Source organism: Puma concolor, chromosome D3 (genome assembly GCF_028749965.1).
Source record: "Puma concolor isolate L17-30 chromosome D3, mPumCon1.1.hap2, whole genome shotgun sequence".
Lineage (NCBI taxonomy): Eukaryota > Metazoa > Chordata > Mammalia > Carnivora > Felidae > Puma > Puma concolor.
This window is the reverse complement of record NC_141678.1, coordinates 6,274,696-6,297,293: the sequence shown is the minus strand read 5'-3', so window position 1 is coordinate 6,297,293 and position 22,598 is coordinate 6,274,696. Positions and strand designations below refer to the sequence as shown.

The 22,598-nt window shown below is 45.2% G+C and overlaps 1 protein-coding gene across 3 annotated transcripts in view; it reads left to right on the top strand.

Moving 5' to 3' along the window:
• Positions 1–22,598, top strand: part of ATP6V0A2 (ATPase H+ transporting V0 subunit a2) — a 44,636-nt gene that overhangs the window by 6,186 nt on the left and 15,852 nt on the right. For all 3 annotated transcript variants that reach the window (XM_086681493.1, XM_086681492.1, XM_025933177.2), the window contains exons 3-9: positions 2,921–3,018; positions 5,002–5,139; positions 5,857–5,945; positions 6,731–6,857; positions 13,726–13,808; positions 15,552–15,645; positions 16,329–16,541. In XM_086681493.1, the coding sequence (XP_086537619.1) occupies positions 2,921–3,018; positions 5,002–5,139; positions 5,857–5,945; positions 6,731–6,857; positions 13,726–13,808; positions 15,552–15,645; positions 16,329–16,541 (842 nt within the window). The remainder of the gene's footprint in view (positions 1–2,920; positions 3,019–5,001; positions 5,140–5,856; positions 5,946–6,730; positions 6,858–13,725; positions 13,809–15,551; positions 15,646–16,328; positions 16,542–22,598) is intronic.

The following is a 22,598-nucleotide window of genomic DNA, read 5'->3' as shown; positions in this document are numbered from 1 at the left end:
TTTACTCTTTACCTATAAAAGTAAGGATTCACATATATAACTATCAGGCTGTTTTGTTGTCAGCTGTTTCTCAGGAAGTCCTGTAACATCTTTTCGTATCAATAAACAGATGGACCCCTCATCATCTTTTTTTTTTTTTAAGTTTATTTATTTATTTTGAGAGAGAGAGAGAGAGACGTGGGAGGGGCAGAGAGAGAGGAAGAGAGAGAATCCCAAGCAGGCTCTGTATCAGCAGTGGAGAGCGACAGTGACCTGAGCTGAAACCAACAGTAGGTCGCTTAACTGAGCCACCCAGGCACCCTAGACGCAGCATCATTTTTAAATTTTTTTTTTTTTTTTTTTTCAACGTTTATTTATTTTTGGGACAGAGAGAGACAGAGCATGAACGGGGGAGGGGCAGAGAGAGAGGGAGACACAGAATCGGAAACAGGCTCCAGGCTCTGAGCCATCAGCCCAGAGCCCGACGCGGGGCTCGAACTCACGGACCGCGAGATCGTGACCTGGCTGAAGTCGGACGCTTAACCGACTGCGCCACCCAGGCGCCCCAACAGCATCATTTTTAATGGCTGCCTAGTATTTCATGAGATTAATGTGTTATAATTTATAATGTGTAGCCAATCCCTTGTAGTTTATCATAATTGAAGACATTGTATACATGTTACTTAAAATTATACCAAAGATCAAGGGAGGCATGAAATGACAGATTGGCTTTGTTTGCAAAGGTGTTAGATCAGTGTTCCCTTGATGGTTAAGCTTCACAGCTCAGTAGCTCAAGGCTACTTACTTTATCTGTAAAATCTTTACCATCTTAGCCTAAGATAGTCATCACTATCAATTCCAGTGTGAAGTTCTGACCGAAATGGGGGGAGGGAGAGGATGATTGCATACCACCTACTGAAGTACAAAACTTTTTTTTTTTAGGAGGATGAAAGAGGGGTGCCTGGGTGGCTGAGTCAGTTAAGCGTCTGACGTGGGCTTAGTTCATGATCTAAGAGTTAGTGAGTTCGAGTCCTGCTGCGCTGACAGCTGAGAGCCTGCAGCCTGCTTCGGATTCTGTATCTCCCTCTCTCTGCCCCCCCCCTGCTTGCACTCTTTCTCTCTCTCAAAAATAAATAAACATTAAGAAAAAAAAAAAGAAGGATGAACAGAAAAACATGGGGATGAGTGAGCCAAGGAAGGGACAGAATATGACTTTCGAAGTAACTTTTTAAAAAAATTTTATTTACATACATATATATATGTGTGTATATATACAAACATACATGCATATATATGTATGTGTGTATATATATATATATATATATATATATATATACACACATATATATATGTATTTATTTATTTAGAGAGGGAGAGAGAATCCCAAGCAGGCTCCCTGCTGTTATCACAGAGCTGAACACAGGGCTCAGTCTCACAAACTGTGAGATCATGATCTGAGCTGAAGTTGGATGCTTAACCAACTGAGCCACCCAGGTGCCCCTGGAATGATTCCTAATAGCTAATATTTATTGTGGATCTTTATCTTTTTGAAATTTATTTTATTTTTTTTTATTTGAGAGAGAGGGAGGGGGAGGAGCAGAGTGAGAATGAGAGACAGAGAGAGAGACAGAGAGACAGAGAGAGAGACAGAGAGAGAGAGAGAGATTGAATCCCAAGCAGGCTCCATGCCCAGTGCAGAGCCCAATACGGGGCTTAATCCCACAACCCTCAGATCATGACCTGAGCCGAAATCAAGAGTCAGATACTCAACCAAGTGAGCCATGCAGGCACCCTGGATTTTATGGTTTAATTGGAGATTTTTAAGGCCAAAACACTTTTAATGATCTGAAATCTATTCCTTGCATATTGTTTGAAGTCCTAGTTCCTTGTGTGGATTGTGTACGATAGAGTGACATCATATTCCTTTCTTTGCAATATAGTGAGTCCTTGGGCAGGTCGTGGATTAGGAATGAGGTTTTTAAAGGCAGTGACAGCACATTAGGCATGTATAGGGCTTTTTATAGCTTAAACTGTTTCAAAAAGCATATAGACTTCAAAAAGGAAAACAGATTTCCCAAGTAAATTAGGTTTAATTGGTGAAACGATTTGTATCCCATTTCCGGAAACCTCTTAAGCCCCGTGCTTCCTTTGCTATCCTGTTAGGGAGACATCCTCACCTTTCTGTTTCTTTCTCTCTCAATAAAATAACTAGTAACGCTTCTCCAAGATATTCTGTCCGGTTATGAGTTTACCAGGCGTTGTGACTTGCATCCTAAGGACAAGGATGCTTCATGGCATTGAAAATGTAAACTGAAGAAATTCAGTTAATTTTGCCTGGATCACTGCGAGTTTTATGAATCTGGCTGTTGACATAAGTAGGGAAGCAGCACGGATTGTTGTGAGTCCGAACAGCCTGGCCAGCGCGGAGCTCTCCGGAGAGCCTGGCTCTCTGCCCTGTGCCCTCAGGGCTCCGTGCGCTGCTAGAGGCTGTGCTTCTCCTGGGGGATACTTACTTCCTCCTGACGGCACCTGCCAGGGAGTCCCGCTGCTGTCTCCGGTGGGGACGATTCTAGGTCTATCCCTGGCTTATCCTGCACTTCCGAGTGTGTCTCATCTGCAGGTACAGAAACAGCTGCGACTCCAGAGTTCTTTAACTAGGGTCTCAGACATAAAGGAGACTTGGGGGATTTCAGGGAATGTTTGTCAGGTTATTGTCGATCTTGTCACTGCGTGCTCACCTCTGTAGGTGGTATTATTTTGTAGATCTTTGGAAGCGAGGTTGTAAAAGGCTTTTTATAAGTCAGTTGGAGTAAGCAAGACTTCTGTGCATTCAGACATTAATTTTGAGGCGACCCAGGAATGGTTGGGATGGAAAATGTTCTGACTGAAATGTCTTAGAGTGGGTTTTTGAGTCTAATTTGTTTACCTTTTATTCCCACAGCATATTTGGTACAGGAAATTAATAGAGCTGATATTCCCCTGCCTGAGGGAGAGACCAGTCCTCCAGCACCCCCTCTGAAACAAGTCCTAGAAATGCAGGTAATGTGTTTCTGAATAAGCTGTTTTAGGTCGCTGATCGCAGACACTGCTCGTCTACTGAGTTTATATCGTCCAGGGCTTGTCGGGTTTTCTTCTCAAAACCGTGGAATGAAAACTAAAGAACAATGCTATGGTTAGCCCTCCAAGTTTTGTTTTTTCTGTGTTTTTTGTTTTGAGAGAGAGGAGGGGCACAAGTGAATGAGGGGCAGAGAAAGAATTCCAGGAGGGGTAGAAGGAGAGAGAGAAAGAGGGACAGAGATAGAGAGAGAGAGAGAGAGAGAGAGAGAGAAGTGGGGCTTGAACTCAACTGAAGCGGGATTCGAGCTCACCTGATGTAGGACTCGAATTCACGAGCTATGAGATCATGACCTACCGAAGTTAGATGCTTAGCAACTGAGCCACCCAAGTGCCCAGCCCTCCAAATTTGAAGTGTAATTTAGTTTTCTTGTAAAATGTAAGATGCACGCTCCCTTTCCAGCTGGTGTTGAGCTGAAGCTAATGAAAATTGAGTTGTGAAATGGGGTGCTTAGTCAGGTAATGTTTCTGAAAGTACGTTCCGGGCTTATCCGGGCTTTAGCATGCCTCTCCTGGCGTGAGTAGGGGAATCTTCAGTCCTGGACCCTTTGCCTTCTGCCAGACTCACGGACCTCCCCTCTGATGCTCAGAAGCTAGTATGAAGGTGATAGGTTATTCCAGGTCAGCAGCAAACAATTCCTTGTCCCTGAGTTCAGTGTCTCAGGGATACAGCGTTCCCCCCAAGAACCCTGGCTTGTCTTGTTAGCGCCCCTGTGACTTATCCCCCGAGGTTTGTGTTGATCATCTGATAGTTCATCGCACTGGGAACTAGACTAGAGCCCCTTAGAGCTCTTCTGAAACAATCAGTATTGTGTAGCCAGGACCATTCCATGGCTGGCCGCTCTGTTTATCTGGGAGGAAGTCATTTAACATTTGTTATATGAGTGGACTTGAGAGAGAATTGTACAATCAGATGAGTTGAAAGCGGTCATCTGGTTTGGCCTGTTTGATGGGTTGTTTGTGATATAATGACAATTTCGGTGATTGCTGAGTATTTATAGTTTTCGTAAAAGGCAGAGCACAAGTAATGGAGGTAGTATGTCAAGGGATTTGTTTGCATACAAGTTTTCAGTGAGTCAGGGATTTGGTCTACAGATCTCTGCCTCTGTTGTTCAAATACTTAAGTATTGTTAAAGAATGATGCCTGCGGTGTAATTGATTATGAAAGAAGATTCGATCTCAGGGCATCCTTCAGCCCAATTAATCGTATAAGCGCAACTTAAACATGTAGACTCTTTTTTTTTTAACTTTTAATTTTTTTTTTTTTACTGTTTATTTTTGAGAGAAAGAGAGAAGGAGCGTATGAGCGGGGGAGGGGCAGAGAGAGAGGGAGACACAGAATCCGAAGCGGGCTCCAGGCTCTGAGCTGTCAGCACAGAGCCCGACACGGGGCTCGAACTCATGAACTGCAAGATCATGACCCGAGCCGAAGTCGGATGCTTAGCCGACTCAGCCACCCAGGCGCCCCTATACATGCAGCCTCGTAACTAGAGGCTGGGAATATTTATGCTCCGAAAAGGTGACCTCAGTTTTTTTCTGTGTTGCAAATAAACGGAAATGTAGACTTGAAAGAAGGAGACTGTGTGATGTGTGACAGTGGGTAAGCAGATGAAGGAAAATCCACACAAGTGGTGGGGGCTGAGATCAGGCCAGACCAGCCCAGGGTACCGTGAGTCATCACCTGCGACACCTCCATCGTGCGTGGTGTCAGCTTCTTAGGAGTTCCCTGAATCAGTACGAAACCATAAATGATGGACCTTTAAAATCTCTGCATGCTTCCGTATCCCTGTCCGACTATCGGATTCTGGCTTGTTAAGCCCTGTCCTGGCTCTAGTGAGTGTGTGAAAAAATGACGAAACTACACTTGGAACGGACCTGTCCTCTTAAGTAACTGCCCTTTTGTTTTAGGAGCAGCTGCAGAAGCTCGAGGTTGAGCTGAGAGAAGTCACCAAGAACAAGGAGAAACTGAGGAAGAACCTGCTTGAACTGATTGAGTACACTCACATGCTCAGAGTGACAAAAACCTTCGTTAAACGAAACGTGGAGGTACTGACCACACACGTGAGGAAGTGCATTTCTTTTGTAAAACTCTCGTTCCCGTAAGGTTTCTCTTTCAGCTATTAGTTATTAAACAGGTTCATTTTGATCTTAGCTTTATTTTTCAGTCGGATTATACGACATGAAAAAAAAAAGTGTTTCCCCGTGTTGGTTGATTTAGCGATAACGATACTTCCTATTTGTAAAATCTTTAGTTTTGAGTTGAAAAAAATCTTTTTATGTTCATGAGGGAAAAAAAATGGGAAAGTAGAGTTTGAGCTCTAAAATTTAGGTATTTTTTTTTTCTTTTTCTTCACCAAATTACTAAGAGTAAAAGAATTAACAAAAAAGTCTTTGTAAGAGTAGAAACAGTCTACATAATAGTCTGTCCTCAGCTGAGTAGGGAGGGGAGTCTGTTCTGTCAGGGCCGTTTCGTTTGGCGTGGTGACATCTGACTGAGCACTCTGTCTCCAAGCGAGGCGGCGACATAAATTGTAACTATATCTCTAGTGAACGACTTCAGGTAGCTGATAAAAAAAGGGACGGGGCGATGATCGTTTTTATTTACCAGAGCTGTGTTCCACGTCTAAGTCTAAGTTGTCTTGGGGTGTCGGCGTCCAGATATGGCTCCCAGTTAGGATGCCCTATAAACTTGTTTGGAAACATGACTTGGGAAATAAAGTGTCACTTTTAATAAGGCACACTTGGTTTCATATTTCTTTGTAGTTTGAACCTACTTATGAAGAATTCCCTCCCTTAGAGAATGAGTCCTTGTTGGACTACAGCTGTATGCAGAGGCTGGGAGCAAAACTGGGGTAGGTGACAACCACTGGGGCGGGGGGGGGGGCGGCGAGCATCGCTGTCCTTGTCGTCAGTGGAGGGACGAGAGCTACCGTTTGAAGGCCTGTGATGGAGTGAAAGAAAGTGCATGTCTGTTTAAGAAAACACTGTACTCCTGTATTTGCTGAGTTGGATTATTCAGCTGTATTGACTTTTTAGCTAAATACCATGGGGATTTCTTCTTTCAGTATAATGAGCTGGAAAGAAGGAACGTTTATGCCATTCAGTGTTATATCAATAAGCCTACAATAATAGGTCAGTGACGCATCAAGTCCTGTTTTGTTTGGTGGAAACATAGGGGCTAAACTGAGTTGGTTAATTAAGTGATTTTTTAATTTTTTTAAAACGTTTATTTATTTTTGAGAGAAAGAGAGAGAGAGAGACACACACACAGAGCGTGAGTCGGGGGGGAGGGCAGAGAGAGATGGAACACAGAATCCGAAGCCGGCTCCAGGGTCTGAGCTGTCAGCACAGAGCCCAGCGAGAGGCTCGAACTCCAGAACCGTGAGATATGACCCGAGCCAAAATCAAGAGTTGGACACTTAACCAACTGAGCCACCCAGGCGCCCCAGCTGTACATTTTAAAGGATGTTTCAAAAATCTTTGACCCAGCATTTTAGATATTTTGCATTTGGAGGGCTTTCCAGATACCCTTTTCACCATTTTTCCAGAAACGAAAGTCTTCATTTCTCCTTTGAATGCAATTTGAGGATTTCAGTTGCTTTTCAATTGACTACCGGTTGCTTTTATTGTCTCATAGGTTTGTATCCGGCCTAATTAACCAAGGGAGAGTTGAAGCATTTGAGAAAATGCTGTGGAGGGTCTGCAAAGGGTATACCATCGTGACCTATGCAGAACTGGATGAGCCCCTCGAGGACCCTGAAACTGTGAGTCGATGTCCCGATCACCTTTTAACCATGACAGACTGGCAGCAGATTTGGGGGCGCAGTGCGCAGGGAGCCGCTTGAGAGTGGGGTGTTCACCTGATGGCTTATCATCCTCGAGTACCTTCAGGTGTAGCTCTAAAGTCTAGGACTTTCTCCTCGATGGCAGCTGGGAAATTACCGCAGACACGTTGCTACTGTCCGAGCCTCAGACCCCATTGAGGTTTCCCCCGTCGTACCACAGTCCCTGTTACAGCAGACAGTCTAGTTTTGGATCACAGTTTGGATCTAATTGTCACGTCTCTTTGGTCTCCTTCATTCTGGGACAATTTCTCAGTCTTTTCTGGACTTCCACGACCTTGACATTTGAAAATGATTACAGATCACTTGTTGTTGTTTTGTAGAATGTCTCTGCATTTGGGTTTGTCTGCTGTTTTCCCAGGATTAGATTCAGGTCGTGCGTCTTTTTTTTTTTAATTTTTTTTTTCAACGTTTATTTATTTTTGGGACAGAGAGAGACACAGCATGAACGGGGGAGGAGCAGAGAGAGAGGGAGACACAGAATCGGAAACAGGCTCCAGGCTCTGAGCCATCAGCCCAGAGCCTGATGCGGGGCTCGAACTCACGGACCGTGAGATCGTGACCTGGCTGAAGTCGGACGCTAAGGTCGTGCGTCTTTTGCAGGAGTGATGCTGTGTTCTCCTCCCTGCATCCTCGTGGGCGCACGATTTAGTTTGTCCCATTGCTGGTAACGTCGCTTTGATCACTTGGCCGAGGTGGTGACTCCTCGACTTCACTGTGAAGTCACTCCTTTTCCTTATAATTAATAAGTGTTTTAGGGGAAGTGCTTTGAAACTCTGTACCTATCCCATTCCTTACCAGATTTTCAGTTTTTTGTTTCCCATTTGATTCAATGAATTATACTCTTACTGTAATTGTTTATTTTGATATTAAAATTCTCTAGATTTGGCCACTCGGGGCCCATTCAGGCTGGCTGTTATGTCCTTTTTTCTGTGCTGCCATCATTTTTGGAGCACTTGTGCTTTTGAGCACAACAAGCTGTCCAGATTCATTTTGTAATCCCCTCACACAGCCGTGGAATCGGCCATTTCTCTGCGAGCCTGGTACTCTTTAGTGGAGAATGGTATTTAGAAGCCAAGGTGTAGTCTCTGGATATGCCCGTTGTTAATTGAGGAGTTGTGTTCCCCAGTCTGTCACTGGACAGCTCTAGGGCGCACGCGCACGCACACACACACACACACACACACACACACACACACACACCCCTTTATTTCTGGGCCTGTGCGTACATACCGAAAACTGTGAGTTCGCATCCAATTCCAATCCAACACCACAGAATTCAGTCTCAGTTCCTCCATTTCTGTTTTTGTAACGTTTTCCTTTGATGGTGAGAAACTCGGCTCCTGTTGTTGTGGTATTTTTACTTATTTTCAGTCCTCTCGCCTGTAACCGACCTTCCCGTCAGTGTCTCATTTTTGCCACCCCCACATCCCCCTGTGCGGAGCCCTGAGTTCCCCATGCCAGGTGGGCCCCTGGTGTGGGTGCCCTCCTCACCCTGCCTGGGCCGCTCCCCTACGTAGATGCTCTGCCCACCTTGCTTCAGCTCTGGCTTTGCCCAGGCCATTTTTGGTCTTCTCCTCCTTCTGGGTCCATCCCTGCACATGCACTTAAGGCTTTAGGACTGAATTATTCAGGAAGGGAAGCAGAGGGGCAGGAGAGAGAAAGAGCCATCATCACTTTTTAAAATCTCTATGTTTTTTTTTTTTTTTTTTTAGATTTTACAATAAAAATAACTATTTGCTCTAAATGAGGATGAACTGATCTATTAAAGGTAGAAGAGGAACTTTAGCTTCTTAATTTTGAGGAAAGGGTTTGTGGGTTGTTTTTGTTTTTGTTTTTTTTTTCTAAATTTGCCTCAGGAATTTTGGCTGTAAGGTTACTGTATGTCCCATAGTAGTTGTGACACATAAAGAGGACTTTGGCTGTGAAATGGATTTTCATAAACTTTAGCCTGAAAAAACCACGCATGTTTAACCTAATGTGTGAAAATCTAATCAGTCAAGTTGTTGATTAACCGTCCACCTGTGATCTTTTCTACTCTTTTGTGGCTCCTGTAGCTGCCACTAGCAATCTGTTTCTTTGTCCTTCAACCGTGACCTTTATGACCTCTGTATGTAAAATTGAAGATAGAAACCATTCTGCAGTGGCATTACCTATTCTTTTGAGCTTTTTCTTTTCCTTTATTTTATAATTATTTTTTTAATCATTATTTTTTTTTTATTTATTTTTTAACGTTTATTTATTTTTGAGACAGAGCATGAACGGGGGAGGGGCAGAGAGAGAGGGAGACACAGAATCAGAAGCAGGCTCCAGGCTCTGAGCCATCAGCCCAGAGCCCGAGGTGGGGCTCGAACTCACGGACCGCGAGATCGTGACCTGAGCTGAAGTCGGACGCGCAACCGACTGAGCCACCCAGGCGCCTCTGTTATTTTTTTTTAAAGAGAGAGAGGGAGAGGGGCAGAAGAAAGAGAGATTGAGAGAGGAAGAATGCAGATGAAGCTTAATCAGGCTCTGTGCTCAGCTCACCTGGGAGCCTGATGATGGGCTTGGCCCCACAACCATGAGATCATGACCTTAGCCAAAATCAAGAGTCAGATGCTCAACTGACTGAGCCACCCAGGTGCCATTGAGCTTTTTCTTTATTAAGAGGACCTATCAGTCATTCTCATGCAGAACTTTCATTCAAATTACAATTTTTTTCTATATATTTCTAAGCTCTTTTATGGCAGGCTTTTACCAGCTATGTGAAAAGGCATTAAGTACCTGTGAAGAAAGAAAAGTGGATTAGAGAGATGTATATCCTGAAAATACAGCAATTTCTCCATAATTACAAAAGAGATGCATGCTGGTTGTAGAAAGTTGGGAACAGTACCGAAAACGTGAAGGGGAAAATCTATCCCCTGTGGTCCTGTTCAGAAAGAGCCACTGCTGACATTTCAGTCTGTTATTCTTTTAGTGCTTGTTCTGGGTGTTCGATTTGGCAACTTCTTCTCCGGTTCTAGGATTTGTGTGTTCTGATCCCTTAGTGTCATTACCGACCCCAGAGCTTATTTCTGGCCATTTTCCCCTTGTCGGTCTGGTTTCTAGATGCGATGCTGGACTCCGGCGATTTCACTGGGTTTTATGATTTGTATTTCGTGTTGTGAACTGTCCCTGTGCCTTCTTACGCCCGAGGTGGTTGACATGGTACTATTGTTAAAATTGTTATGGAATCTTCGAGGTCAGGTGTACTATAAATGCCGTTTCTTTCTTCCCCTTGTTTTGTTTCTTCAATTACTTATTTTGAAATAATTTCAGTTTACAGAAAAGTTGCCAGAAGAGAACAGAGACTTGTCATATCCCTTCACCCACATTTCCCTGTCGTTAACAGGTTCCCACATTTGCTCTGTCACCCGTGTGTTCTCTCTGTGAGTCTCTTCCCGTTTTCTCTAGGCTCTTTGCACACTTTCTACAAGGAAGCCATAGACTCTGTCACCCCCGGGGTCACTCCAGTGCGGGTACCCCCAAGCAAGGACACTCTTCCACAACCACGGGGTCCCCTCCGAAAGAGGGAAAGAGCACGGGTGTAGCTCTTTTGAACACTCCGAACTTGCCATGCCCACCTCCCAGCAGTTGGCCTTTCTTCCTTCCTGATCCAGCACCTTCTCTGGGTCTGTAGTCGCGTCTGGAACAGGCTGACCCCATCCCTCTGGGCCACTTGATGTTTTCGTCACCACCAGACTCAGGCCATATGTTCTTGGCAGAGACACCTTGGAAGTGACGCTCTGGCCATCTCAGCGCATCTCGTCAGGTGCGGGCCTGTAACATCGACCTGGTCACGTGGCCGTCTGCCGGGTTCCTCCGCTTTCATGGCATCGTGTTGCCTTTTGTGATTGATTAGTAGCTTGGAGGGAGGTATTCCAAGTGGTGCTAGTGTCCCGATCGCCAGCCTGCCCACCACCTGTAGCGACCATTGACGGCCCTCGAATCTGCCACCTCCGTCATGGTTGCCACGTGGTAACCATGTGGGTTCTCGATTTCCATCATTCCTTCTGTACTTACTAGCGATTCCACGGAAGGTAGCGCTTCCCCCCTCTCGCATTCATGGACTCATGGCTTCCCATTGTATTTAATGACTTGTAATCTGTCACACTCAGTGTTTATTTGGATGCCCAAATTGTCCCTGATTCAGCTACAGAAGGTCCCTTCACACATGTTCCTGTGTCGTTTGACCTGTCGGTAGCGTTCACTGAGCATTCCCTTACTTTCTGGCAGCACAACACATTCCAGCTTCATCTTGGGCTTTCGGTGCCTGGCCTGGACCCAGCCATTTCTCCAAGGACCCCTGGTTCCTTTTAGTGGACGGTGTTTACAAAGGTCTGGGTGCTTGAGTGCTCACCGCGTACGGGAGTGTCGTCGTTTCTGGGCCCTTCCAGCGGTAGCATCTGTGTGTGCACACGCACACGCACGCACACCCGCACGTGTCCACACGCACAGCTGTAACCACCTCTGTGGCTCCCTGTGCTTATATTTTATAAAGCTGTGTGTTCCAACTATAACTTAAAATTCTGATCAGTTCTTTCTAGACTTAACCTTTTTCCAGCTCTTTTCTGACAAGTGAGAAATCTGGCTCCCCTTATCCTCAACGTATTTCATGAATCGCTCAGTTTACTTATTTATTCAGTGTAACCGGTCTCCTAACCACATCAACCATCTCCTGCAAGCCCCTGGCCACCCTTTGTCCTTGCCTTGGGACCCACCTGCCTGGGCTTCTCTGAGGCTCCCCAGCCTGTTCCCCCGCCTCCTGTGGCCCAGGGCTCGATTCTTAGACTGCTTCTCTCCTCTCTCTGCCCCTAGGGATCCTGTATAATTTCACAGCTTTAAATACTGCCTCCCAAATGTATATCTAGAACTTGGACCTCTCTTCTCAAAAACAGACTTTTCTGTATAACTGGCTACTCTGTGTCTCTTTTAAAAATCTGAAAGACATTTCCACCGGGTGCCTAAAACTGGACCTCCCGATCTTTCCTCTCCTACCTGCCCTGCCAGGCACGTCCATCTCGGTAGGGGGCTACTTAGTCCTTCCGACTGCTCAGGCCCAGAGCCTTGGGGGTCGTCCTGACTCTTCTCTTTTTCCTCACACCTCATGATTAATCCTGTAGCGGAGTGATTGGCCATGTCTTTTGAATAGGAAGAGACTCTGGCCTTTCTCGTCACCTCCACCCTGCTCCGCACCTCAGGTACATCCATTCTGCAGGAGCCTCTGTCCTGAGCTCCTGCCCCGGCCACTGCCCTGCTGTGCTCCCTCCTCCCAGCATCCAGAACAATCCCCGTAAGATCACGTCACTCCTCTACTTAAAACCTTCCAGTGGCTTCCTGTCTCACTTGGCAAAACACCCAGAGCCTTGCAGTGTCACCTCTTGTGGCCTCGTCACATGTCTGACCTGTCCACGCCCCTTCCGTGTATGGCCTTGCCTTCCCTGCTCCTGCTTCTCTATGAGCTCTTCTGGGCCTCGGGAGGTCCTTCCCTCAGTGGCCGCACGGCTCCCTCCCTTCCTTCACGCCTTTAAGCTCCAATGCTCTTCTCAGGGAGGCCTTCCCTGGTCACCCTATTTAAAATCACCACCCCAGCCTCCCCTCCCTTCTCCTCTTCCAGCTCTGTTTTCTTTACAGCACTTAACGACCATTTGGTATGCCGTGTCTTTCTTTGTGTCCCTCGCTGCCAACTTGACTACGAGCTCCCCAGCCCTCCCAGGTCAGGGATTTTTGTCTCTTTTGTTCAGTTCTATATTCCTAGCACCTAGAACAGTGCCTGGGAAGTAGGCCAAAAACCTATCCAGTTTTACGTCTAGAATATTTGTAAATATAGTCAGTTCTCAGTATTTACGGTAGCTCTGTAGGGTCTCCACGAACACATGAATGAATGACACTGAACCACCGTCCTAGCAGAAATGCAGCCTTAGGTTTCTGTGAGCCTCTGGTCACATTTTGTCCACCAGCCAATAATAACCTTGTTTTATGTGTGTTTCTATTTAGTGTGTATTATTGATTCATTGAACACTGAACTCTGCTAGCAGCACTATGAGTTACGCCTGAAGGAACCTTATCTAACCCACGCATTTTCTCTGTCTTCACTGCCTTCTTGGGCTCAGGAATGCTAGCTAGCACGTCAGCATTCTGCCTGAGGACCGTTTTAGATAGTGAAACCTGCAACAAAGAGCACAAATCTGAAAGACATGATCCTAACCAAACCATGAAAAGGACCCTTGTGTACAGGATGAGAGGGAACAAGAAGGCAGAGAGCCGCCCTGTTTGACCTCAGCTGGAGTACGCACATCGAGTGGCTCCAACTTCGGGCTGCTCTGCGGTGTCTATAAATGGCCAAAGCCATGGCCGGTACTGCTCTCAGGGTCATGAATACCGCGTGGCCAGTTTGGGTGAAGTGTAGTGACGGAGTCTGCGGAGGCCAGGATGGCTGCATCTGCTACAGGAATGACCCAATGCACTTTTTTTTTTTTTTTTCAACATTTTTTATTTATTTTTGAGACAGAGAGAGAGCATGAATGGGGGAGGGGCAGAGAGAGAGGGAGACACAGAATCGGAAACAGGCTCCAGGCTTGAGCCATCAGCCCAGAGCCCGACGCGGGGCTCGAACTCACGGACTGCGAGATCGTGACCTGGCTGAAGTCGGACGCCCAACCGACTGCGCCACCCAGGCGCCCCCCAATGCACTTTTTAACAGAGTTTTTACTGCCAGGGTTTTCAGAGATCTGGACACAGGAGTAACAATGATCCCGGTTTATTCTTTTAGGGAGAAGTCATAAAGTGGTATGTGTTTTTAATATCCTTTTGGGGAGAGCAGATTGGCCACAAGGTTAAGAAGATATGTGATTGGTAAGAACACGAAACATTTCATTTGATGTGTTTCTTTGTATTCAGTAGTCTCTAGTTTTCCTTAAAAAACCCCTCCGTGTTTGAAGGGAAATACGGTGAGTGCAAAGCCTGTTGCTTTCTGTTATGTATCTTTGCTGTAATACCATGTTTGTTTGTTTATTTATTTTGAGAGAGAGAGCACGTGCTCATGAGCAGGAGGAGGGGTAGAGAGAGGAGAGAATCCCAAGCAGCCTCCATGCTGTCCACACAGAGCCCGACGTGGGGCTTGATCTCACAAACTGTGAGATCCATGACCTGAGCCGAAATCAGGAGTCAAGACGCTCAACTGATGGAGCCACCCAAGTGCCCCTGTGATACCATGTTTTTAAACATTCAATTCGTCACCTCTTGTCAGCGTTACGCTTAAAATAATTGAGAAGTAGAGATCATGTTTAATAACATTCTTAGATTTTATTTTCTCTTTGGGAATCAGGGCTTAAGGATAATCCAAGAAGGAGTCACGTTTTAGTATTTTGTGCCTTCCTGTGGCTTTGAGCTCCGCAGAGGCCCGTGTGTCATCACTGAGCGTACGGTTCCTCTTTTGCTCGGTGTTTGACAGGTTTCTCTGCACTGTGGGGGAGGAGGCCCGGTGAGTGGTGAGGACTGAGTGGCTTCACCGCCCACGCCCAGGGCGGGCTGGGTAAGTCACCACGTCCAGGCTCCCTCCCTGTAAGAGGGAGCGGCACTTTCCTCCCTCCCTGGGCTTCGGGACTGAGGCCACACAGGCAAGACACTCCCGTGCAGCGTCGGCCACCGCCACGCGCTAAGGAGTGTCACAACGGAAATCTCTCTGTGACTTGTTCTCATCAACAGTGGAAAAATAGGAAAAGCCAAACAAAAAAGTCAAAAGAATGCCCTTTGTTTTTAGATGGCTTATTTCCCGTGGGGGTGAGGCTGGGGCTTGGTATTTCCTTTATAAAGTGTTTCCCAGAGTCGGATACTCTGTCACCGGTGATACGGAAAGTAATTTTAAGTGTTACATGGACAAACCTGTTGTTAATTTCATAGATGTTTATTCAGTGTACATTAGAAAAACTGTCACCAGCACACAAGCCCATGATTTCACACACAGTGTTGCTTAGGATAAGGCTAGAGTGAGTATTTAATTTTAATAGTCAGAACTTACAATCTGCCACTTAAGTGTGGCAGGAAGGTGTCAAGGCAGAAGGGAGAGTGCAGTAGGGAGGCACACCTCGTGTGTTTCGGGTGCCACGCAGCCCCCCAAGAAGACGGGCCCTGGGAGGCGAGGGAGGGGCTCCCTGCACCCACCACGTGTCCAAAGCAGTTGCTAGGACACCGGAGCTTTTTTTTTTCTCCCCCTCCCTTTATTTTCTCTTTCTTTTAAAAGTAATGACCGTTGTGTGTTCAAACCTGTTTAATGAATTCCCAGCCCAAGGATTGGGGTGGATTTCAGAAAGTTGGAATGGGGAGCAAGCTCCGGGAACGATCGGGGCAGGGAGGGAACACGGAACCAAGAGAGAGCGTGCTAAATGTGTTGAAGCCCGTAGACATTTGTCGCATGTCTCCGTGTACAAGGCCTCAGCGCGGGCAGGTGCCTGTGTCTGACCTTTCTCTCCCAGAAGGCTGCTTTTGTTCCTTTCTGGGGGGAGATGTGCCCACGTGGTGCACTGAATTCGGTTCTAGTGTTTGCCGTCGCCTCTCCTGGTCCTGACGGGCGTGAGACTGTTGCATTCTGTCTTGTAGTTACCACTGCCACGTTTACCCCTACCCGAATACAGCTGAGGAGCGGAAGGAGATTCAGGAGGGGCTCAATACCCGGATTCAGGATCTCTACACTGTGAGTAAACCGTTGCCTCCTTACCTGAGGTGTGTAAAACATTTACAAGTCCATTTACCTTGTTTTTCAATGTGGAAACTTTTGGTTGTGGACAAATCAAGATGTTCTTGGGAGATTGGAAAGTGACTCACCTCGCTCCTCTTCGTGGAAGTTTTATTTTAGCCACCTGTGAGAAATCTAGGTGGTGATGGTGGGACTTCAGAGAAGATCCTCTGGTCATCGCAGGAGACAGGCGACCCGTTTAAAGTGGTGGCTGTCATTTTTTTGCCTTCACTACTTCAATGACCGTTCCTCCTTGTATCAGCGAGGGCTCTGGGCGGCAAGAAGTGGGCTCTCACCCACCTAAGCAAAAGGGGGTTTCAGGCCCGAATGTGACACGGTGGAGTTGGTGGCTCTCGGGGCTGACCGGGCACTGAGCCGAGACTGGGAATGAATGGGAAGGATGGGAGCTCCGTGGGCCCAGCCAGGCCGCCGTGCTGGCACCCAGATGGTAACACCCAGCCACCTCCTGTGCCCTGGGGGCTGTGTCCTGGAGGGGCAGCTCCCGAGAGAGCATCCGATCGGCTGGGCTGCTTTCCGCCCGCCGCCTGGTGGTCCTGGCGTCCGGGAAGACACGGAATGAGCCCAGGAGGGGCCGGTGCCGGGGACAAAAGCTGGGAAAGCCTGTGTTTGTTCCCACGCAGGTGCTCCACAAAACCGAGGATTATTTAAGGCAAGTGCTGTGTAAAGCCGCCGAATCCGTCTACAGCCACGTCATCCAGGTGAAGAAGATGAAAGCCATTTACCACATGCTGAACATGTGCAGCTTCGACGTGACCAACAAGTGCCTCATCGCCGAAGTCTGGTGTCCTGAGGCTGATCTGCACGAGCTGCGCCGGGCGCTCGAGGAGGGGTCGGTAAGGCAGCCGGGACCAGATGGAGGGACCGGGGCTGCTCTGAGGACGCCTGAGAACCCGGGAGACGCCAAGGAGCGTGGGAGTGTCTGGGAGCGGGGAGAGGGCTGTGCTGACTCCTGTCCTGGACCGATGCCCCGGAGAGCGTGTCATCCGAGGGCGTGTGCATGCGCACGCGGCTTTCATTGGCTCTTCTGGTCGTGTGGTTAGAGAAGTAAAACATACATATAACAGAAGAGACGCAGTGAAGTGGCTTCCTCCTACCCTGTCACCTCAGAGACAAGGGCTGTTTTCTGCTGGGTCTTTGGGTTTCTTAACTGAAGGGTAAGCACGTACGAATGGATATCTTCTTGCTTTCACGGAAGGTTGCTGGTTATTCATTCTGTTCTTTTCACTTAATAGAACTTCCCTACTTTTTATACTATTTAATACTTTGCTCTACGGATGTGCCATGGCCTGGGGACCTGGCTGCCTACTCATTTAGGCGGCGTGGTGCCTGATGTGACCAGTACCACTGTGGCAACCGCCACTTGGCCGTGGCGGTTCACACACACAGATCTGTCAGAGGAGAGGCCCAGATATGGAATTGCTGGGTCAATTTTGATGGATGGTATCAGCTACTGCGTTTCTCTTACTTTGAATGAGGTTAAAAGTTTTTTATCAGGAGCTCCTGGGTGGCTCGGTCGGTTAAGCGTCCGACTTCGGCTCAGGTCAGGACCTCATAGTCTGTGAGTTCAAGCCCCGCATCGGGCTCTGTGCTGACAGCTCAGAGCCTGGAGCCTGCTTCGGATTCTGTGTCTCCCTCTCTGCCTCTCCTCTGCTTGTGCTCTGTCTCTCTCTTAAAAACAAATGAACATTAAAAAAAATTGCCACAACCCAAAACCTCTGGGACGCAGCAAAGGCGGTCATAAGAGGAAAGTATATAGCAATCCAGGCCTTCCTAAAGAAGGAAGAAAGATCTCAGATACACAACCTAACCTTACGCCTTAAGGAGCTGGAAGAAGAACAGCAAATAAAACCCCAAACCAGCAGAAGACAGGAAATAATAAAGATTAGAGCAGAAATTAATGCTATTGAAACCAAAAAAAAAACAGTAGAACAGATCAATGAAACCAGAAGCTTGTTCTTTGAAAGAATTAACAAAATTGATAGACCACTAGCCAGTTTGATCAAAAAGAAAAAGGAAAGGACCCAAATAAATAAAATCAAGAATGAAAGAGGAGAGATCACAACCAACACAACAGAAATAAAAACAATAATAAGAGAATATTATGAGCAATTATATGCCAATAAAATGGGTAATCTGGAAGAAACGGACAAATTCCTAGAAACATATACACTACCAAAACTGAAACAGGAAGAAATAGAAACTTTGAACAGACCCATAACCAGTGAAGAAATCAAATTAGTAATCAAAAATCTGCCAAAAAATGAGTCCAGGGCCAGATGGCTTTCCAGGGGAATTCTACCAAACATTTAAGGAAGCGTTAACACCTATTCTCTTGAAACTGTTCCAAAAAATAGAAATGGAAGGAAAACTTCCAAACTCTTTCTATGAAGCCAGCATTACCTTGATTCCAAAGCCAGGCAGAGACCCCACTAAAAAGGAGAACTAGAGACCAATTTTCCTGATGAACATGGGTGCAGAAATCCTCAACAAGATAATAGCCAACTGGATCCAACAATACATTAAAAAAATTCTTTGCCACGACCAAGCGGGATTTATACCTGGGATTCAGGGCTGTTTAAATTTCCGCAAAACAATTAATGTGATTCAACACATCAATAAAAGAAAGGACAAGAACCATAATGATGCTCTTAATAGATGCAGAGAAAGCATTTGACAAAATATAGCATCATTTCTTGATAAAAAACCCTCAAGAAAGTAGGGATAGAAGGAGCATACCTCGAGATCATAAAAGCCATATATGAACGACCCAATGCTAATATCCTCCTCAATGGGGAAAAACTGAGAGCTTTCCCCTAAGGTCAGGAACGGGCCAGGGATGTCCACTCTCGCCACTGTTATTCAACATAGTATTGGAAGTCTTAGCCTCTGCAATCAGACAACACAAAGAAATAAAAGGCATCCAGATTGTCCAGGAGGAGGTCAAACTTTCACTCTTTGCAGATGACATGATACTCTATATGGAAAACCCAAAAGATTCCACAAAAAACTGCTAGAGTTGATTCATGAATTCAGCAAAGTTGCAGGGTATAAAATCAACGCACAGAAATCGGTTGCATTCCTACACCAACAATGAAGCGACAGAAAGAGAAATCAAGGAATCGATCCCATTTACAGTTGCACAAAAAGCCATAAAATACCTAGGAATAAATCTAACCGAAGAGGTGAAAAATCTGTACACTGAAAACTATAGAAAGCTTCTGAAAGAAATTGAAGAAGACACACACAAAAAAGGAAAAATATTCCATGCTCCCGGATAGGAAGAACAAATATTGCTAAAATGTCGATACTACCCAAAGCAATCTACATATTCAATGCAATCCCTATCAAAGTAACACCAGCATTCTTCACAGAGCTAGAACAAATAATTCTAAAATTTGTATGGAATCAGAAAAGACCCCGAATAGCCAAAACAATCTGAAAAAGAAAACCAAAGCAGGAGGCATCACAATCCCAGACTTCAAGCTATACTCCAAAGCTGTAATCATCAAGACAGCGTGGTACTGGCACAAGAACAGACACTCAGATCAATGCAACAGAATAGAGAACCCAGAAATGGGCCCACAAACGTATGGCCAACTAATCTTTGACAAAGCAAATCTTCGACTAATCTTTGACAAAGCAACTAATCTTTGACAAAGAATACCCAATGGAATAAAGACAGTCTCTTCAGCAAGTGGTGCTGGGAAAACTGGACAGCGACATGCAGAAGAATGAACCTGGACCACTTTCTTACACCAGACACAAAAACAAACTCAAAATGGATGAAAGACCTAAATGTAAGACAGGAAGCCATCAAAATCCTCGAGGAGAAAGCAGGCAAAAACCTCTTTGATCTTGGCCGCAGCACTTCTCACTCAACACGTCTCTGGAGGCAAGGGAAACAAAAGCAAAAATGAACTACTAGGACCTCATCAAAATAAAAAGCTTCTGCACGGCGAAGGAAACAGCAAAACTAAAAGGCAACCGACAGGATGGGAGAAGATATTTGCAAATGACATCTCTGATAAAGGGTTAGTATCCAAAATCTATAAAGAACTTATCAAACTCCACACCCAAAAAACAAATAATCCAGTGAAGAACTGGGCAAAAGACATGAATAGACACTTCTCCAAAGAAGACATCTAGATGGCCAACCGACACATGAAAAAATGCTCAACGTCACTCATCATGTGGGAAATACAAATCAAAACCACAATGAGATACCACCTCACAGCTGTCAGAATGGCTAACATTAACAACTCAGGCAACGACAGATGTTGGCGAGGATGCGGAGAAAAAGGATCTCTTTTGCACTGCTGGTGGGAATGCAAACTGGTGCAGCCACTCTGGAAAACAATATGGAGGTTCCTCAAAAAAATAAAAATAGAACTACCCTAGGACCCAGCAATTGCACTACTAGGCATTTATCCAAGGGATACAGGTGTGCTGTTTCGAAGGGGCACACGCACCCCAATGTTTATAGCAGCGCTATGGACAATAGCCAAAGTAGGGAAAGAGCCCCAATGTCCATTGGTGGATGAATGGATAAAGAAGATGTGGTATACACACACACACACACACACACACACACACACACACACACACACACACACACACAATGGAGTATTACTCAGCAATCAAAAAGAATGAAATCTTTTTGCCATTTGCAACTACGTGGATGGAACTAGAGGGTATTATGCTAAGTGAAATGAGTCAGAGAAAGATAAAAATCATATGACTTCATTCATATGAGGACTTTTAAGAGACAAAACAGATGAACATAAAGGAAGAGAAACGAAAATAATATAAAAACAGGGAGGGGGACAAAACAGAAGAGACTCATAAATATGGAGAACAAACTGAGGGTTACTGGAGGGGTTGTGGGAGGGGGGATGGGCTAAATGGGTAAGGGGCACTAAGGAATCTACTCCTGAAATCATTGTTGCACTATATGCTAACTAATTTGGATGTACATTTAAAAAAAAAATTAAAATTAAAAGAAAATAAGAGCCATTTGAATTTTCCTTTTTTAATGAGCTCTGTGTTTTTCTGCTTTGCCCATTTTCTTTTTATTTTTTTTTATTATTTTTTTTTAACGTTTATTTATTTTTGAGACCGAGACAGAGCATAAACGGGGGAGGGTCAGAGAGAGAGGGAGACACAGAATCTGAAACAGGCTCCCGGCTCTGAGCTGTCAGCGCAGAGCCTGACGTGGGGCTCGACCTCACAGACCGCGAGATCATGACCTCAGCCAAAGTCAGACGCCCAACGGACTAAGCCACCCAAGCGCCCCCCCCTTTTTTTAAATTATTATTATTTTTTGCTTTGCCCATTTTCTACTGGTTTGTTGGTTTTTTTCTTACTAATTTCTGTTGGCTCTTTGTGACATGAGAAAAAATATTGTCCTCAATTTGCCACTCGTCTTCTGATGTTTCTGTTTGTTGGCTTGCTTTGGTCATGCAGTAATTTTTTGTTAAATATAGTTGAACTTATCAATTCGCTTGTATGGCTTCTGAACTTTGAAGAGTAGGCTCCAGCGCCTGACTCCCGGGCCATGGTGTCAGTCTGCCATGTTCCTGTGAGTTTTTTTTTCCTGCATCAAAACCCAGTTCTTCATTAGAAATAGTAGGTTTACATGTTTCAAGTGACAGCTAAGGAAGCAAGTTTTCATATGAGGTTTTTTTGGTTAGTCACGTTTCGTCACATAATTCTTTGACGGCACAAATGGACTTTTACTTTTTTTTTTGGAAGAGGGCTGGCTTGCGTAGACATGACCAGCCAATTACCACATTTCCTCGTTGCTGAAAACCAGACAGTCACCCTGCATCACATGTACCTGTGGGTTGGCTGATGTCTAGACCATGCCTTTTGCTGCCACTGGGAGGGAGTTTGCTGGGGACATCAGCAGTTCTGGTGCTTCCATTGTCTCTGGGTGCTGTAGCCGCTCTGGCTGTCTGAAGTGTGTTCTCCGAGTCCTGAGCAGGGGCTCGTGGGAACAGTGCTCCCTGAGTTCTCCCGTGTTCGTAGTAGTGTATGCCTCCTGCCTTTATAATCGGAAGTTTGTTGTTTGGAAATAAAATCCTGGGCTCGTGTTTTAAAATTTTTGTTGTTGTTTTCCATGGGTGTCTTAAACATGTGATTCCATTTTGTTCTGGCATGGCGTTGCTAACAAAAAAGCCTGATATTAATAGAATTTTCCTTATAAGTCTTGGTACTTTCTTTTTTTTTGCCCACACGCTTAAGGATTTTTTTCAGTGATTTTACTAGACTGTGTGTTGATTCTGTTATTCCGGGTTGGTATTTTCAGATATACGGTGTGTTCTCTCAATATGTAGTTTTAAAAAAAGTTTCAGAAAAATTCTCAACTATAGTTTTTAGTATTTGTTCTGTTCTCTTGCTCTGGTTTTCTCCTTCGGGACCTGCTGTTCTGTTTAAGTTAAACCTTCTTATCTTCAGTGTTTGTCACTTTTCCTTGAATCCTTTTTGTCTTTCTTTACTTTTTGATTTTTAAAAATTTCCATTCTTTTGTCTGTTTCTCTTGCAGCATTATTACTAGGAAGGTGTCTTCACCTTGGAGTTTTTTCTAGTTTTGTCCCGTTTCTGCATATTTTTTTCTTTTTCTTCTAATACTTTTCTGAGTTCTGTCACCTCATTTCAGACTCTTATTCTGCTTTGTGGGTTTTTTTTTCATATCAGGTATTATTTTTGTAATGTTTCTGCTCACTTTGATATAGTAAGTTAAATTGTCATCTCTTCTGTGAGTATGTCTTTCTGGCATGCTTTCATTGTTCAGAGGGATGTTCTGCTCAGTTTTTTTTTTGCTTTTTTTTTTAAATACAACTTTATATAAAAGTCTGACCTGCATTCTTCTTTTGATCACTTTTAAATGA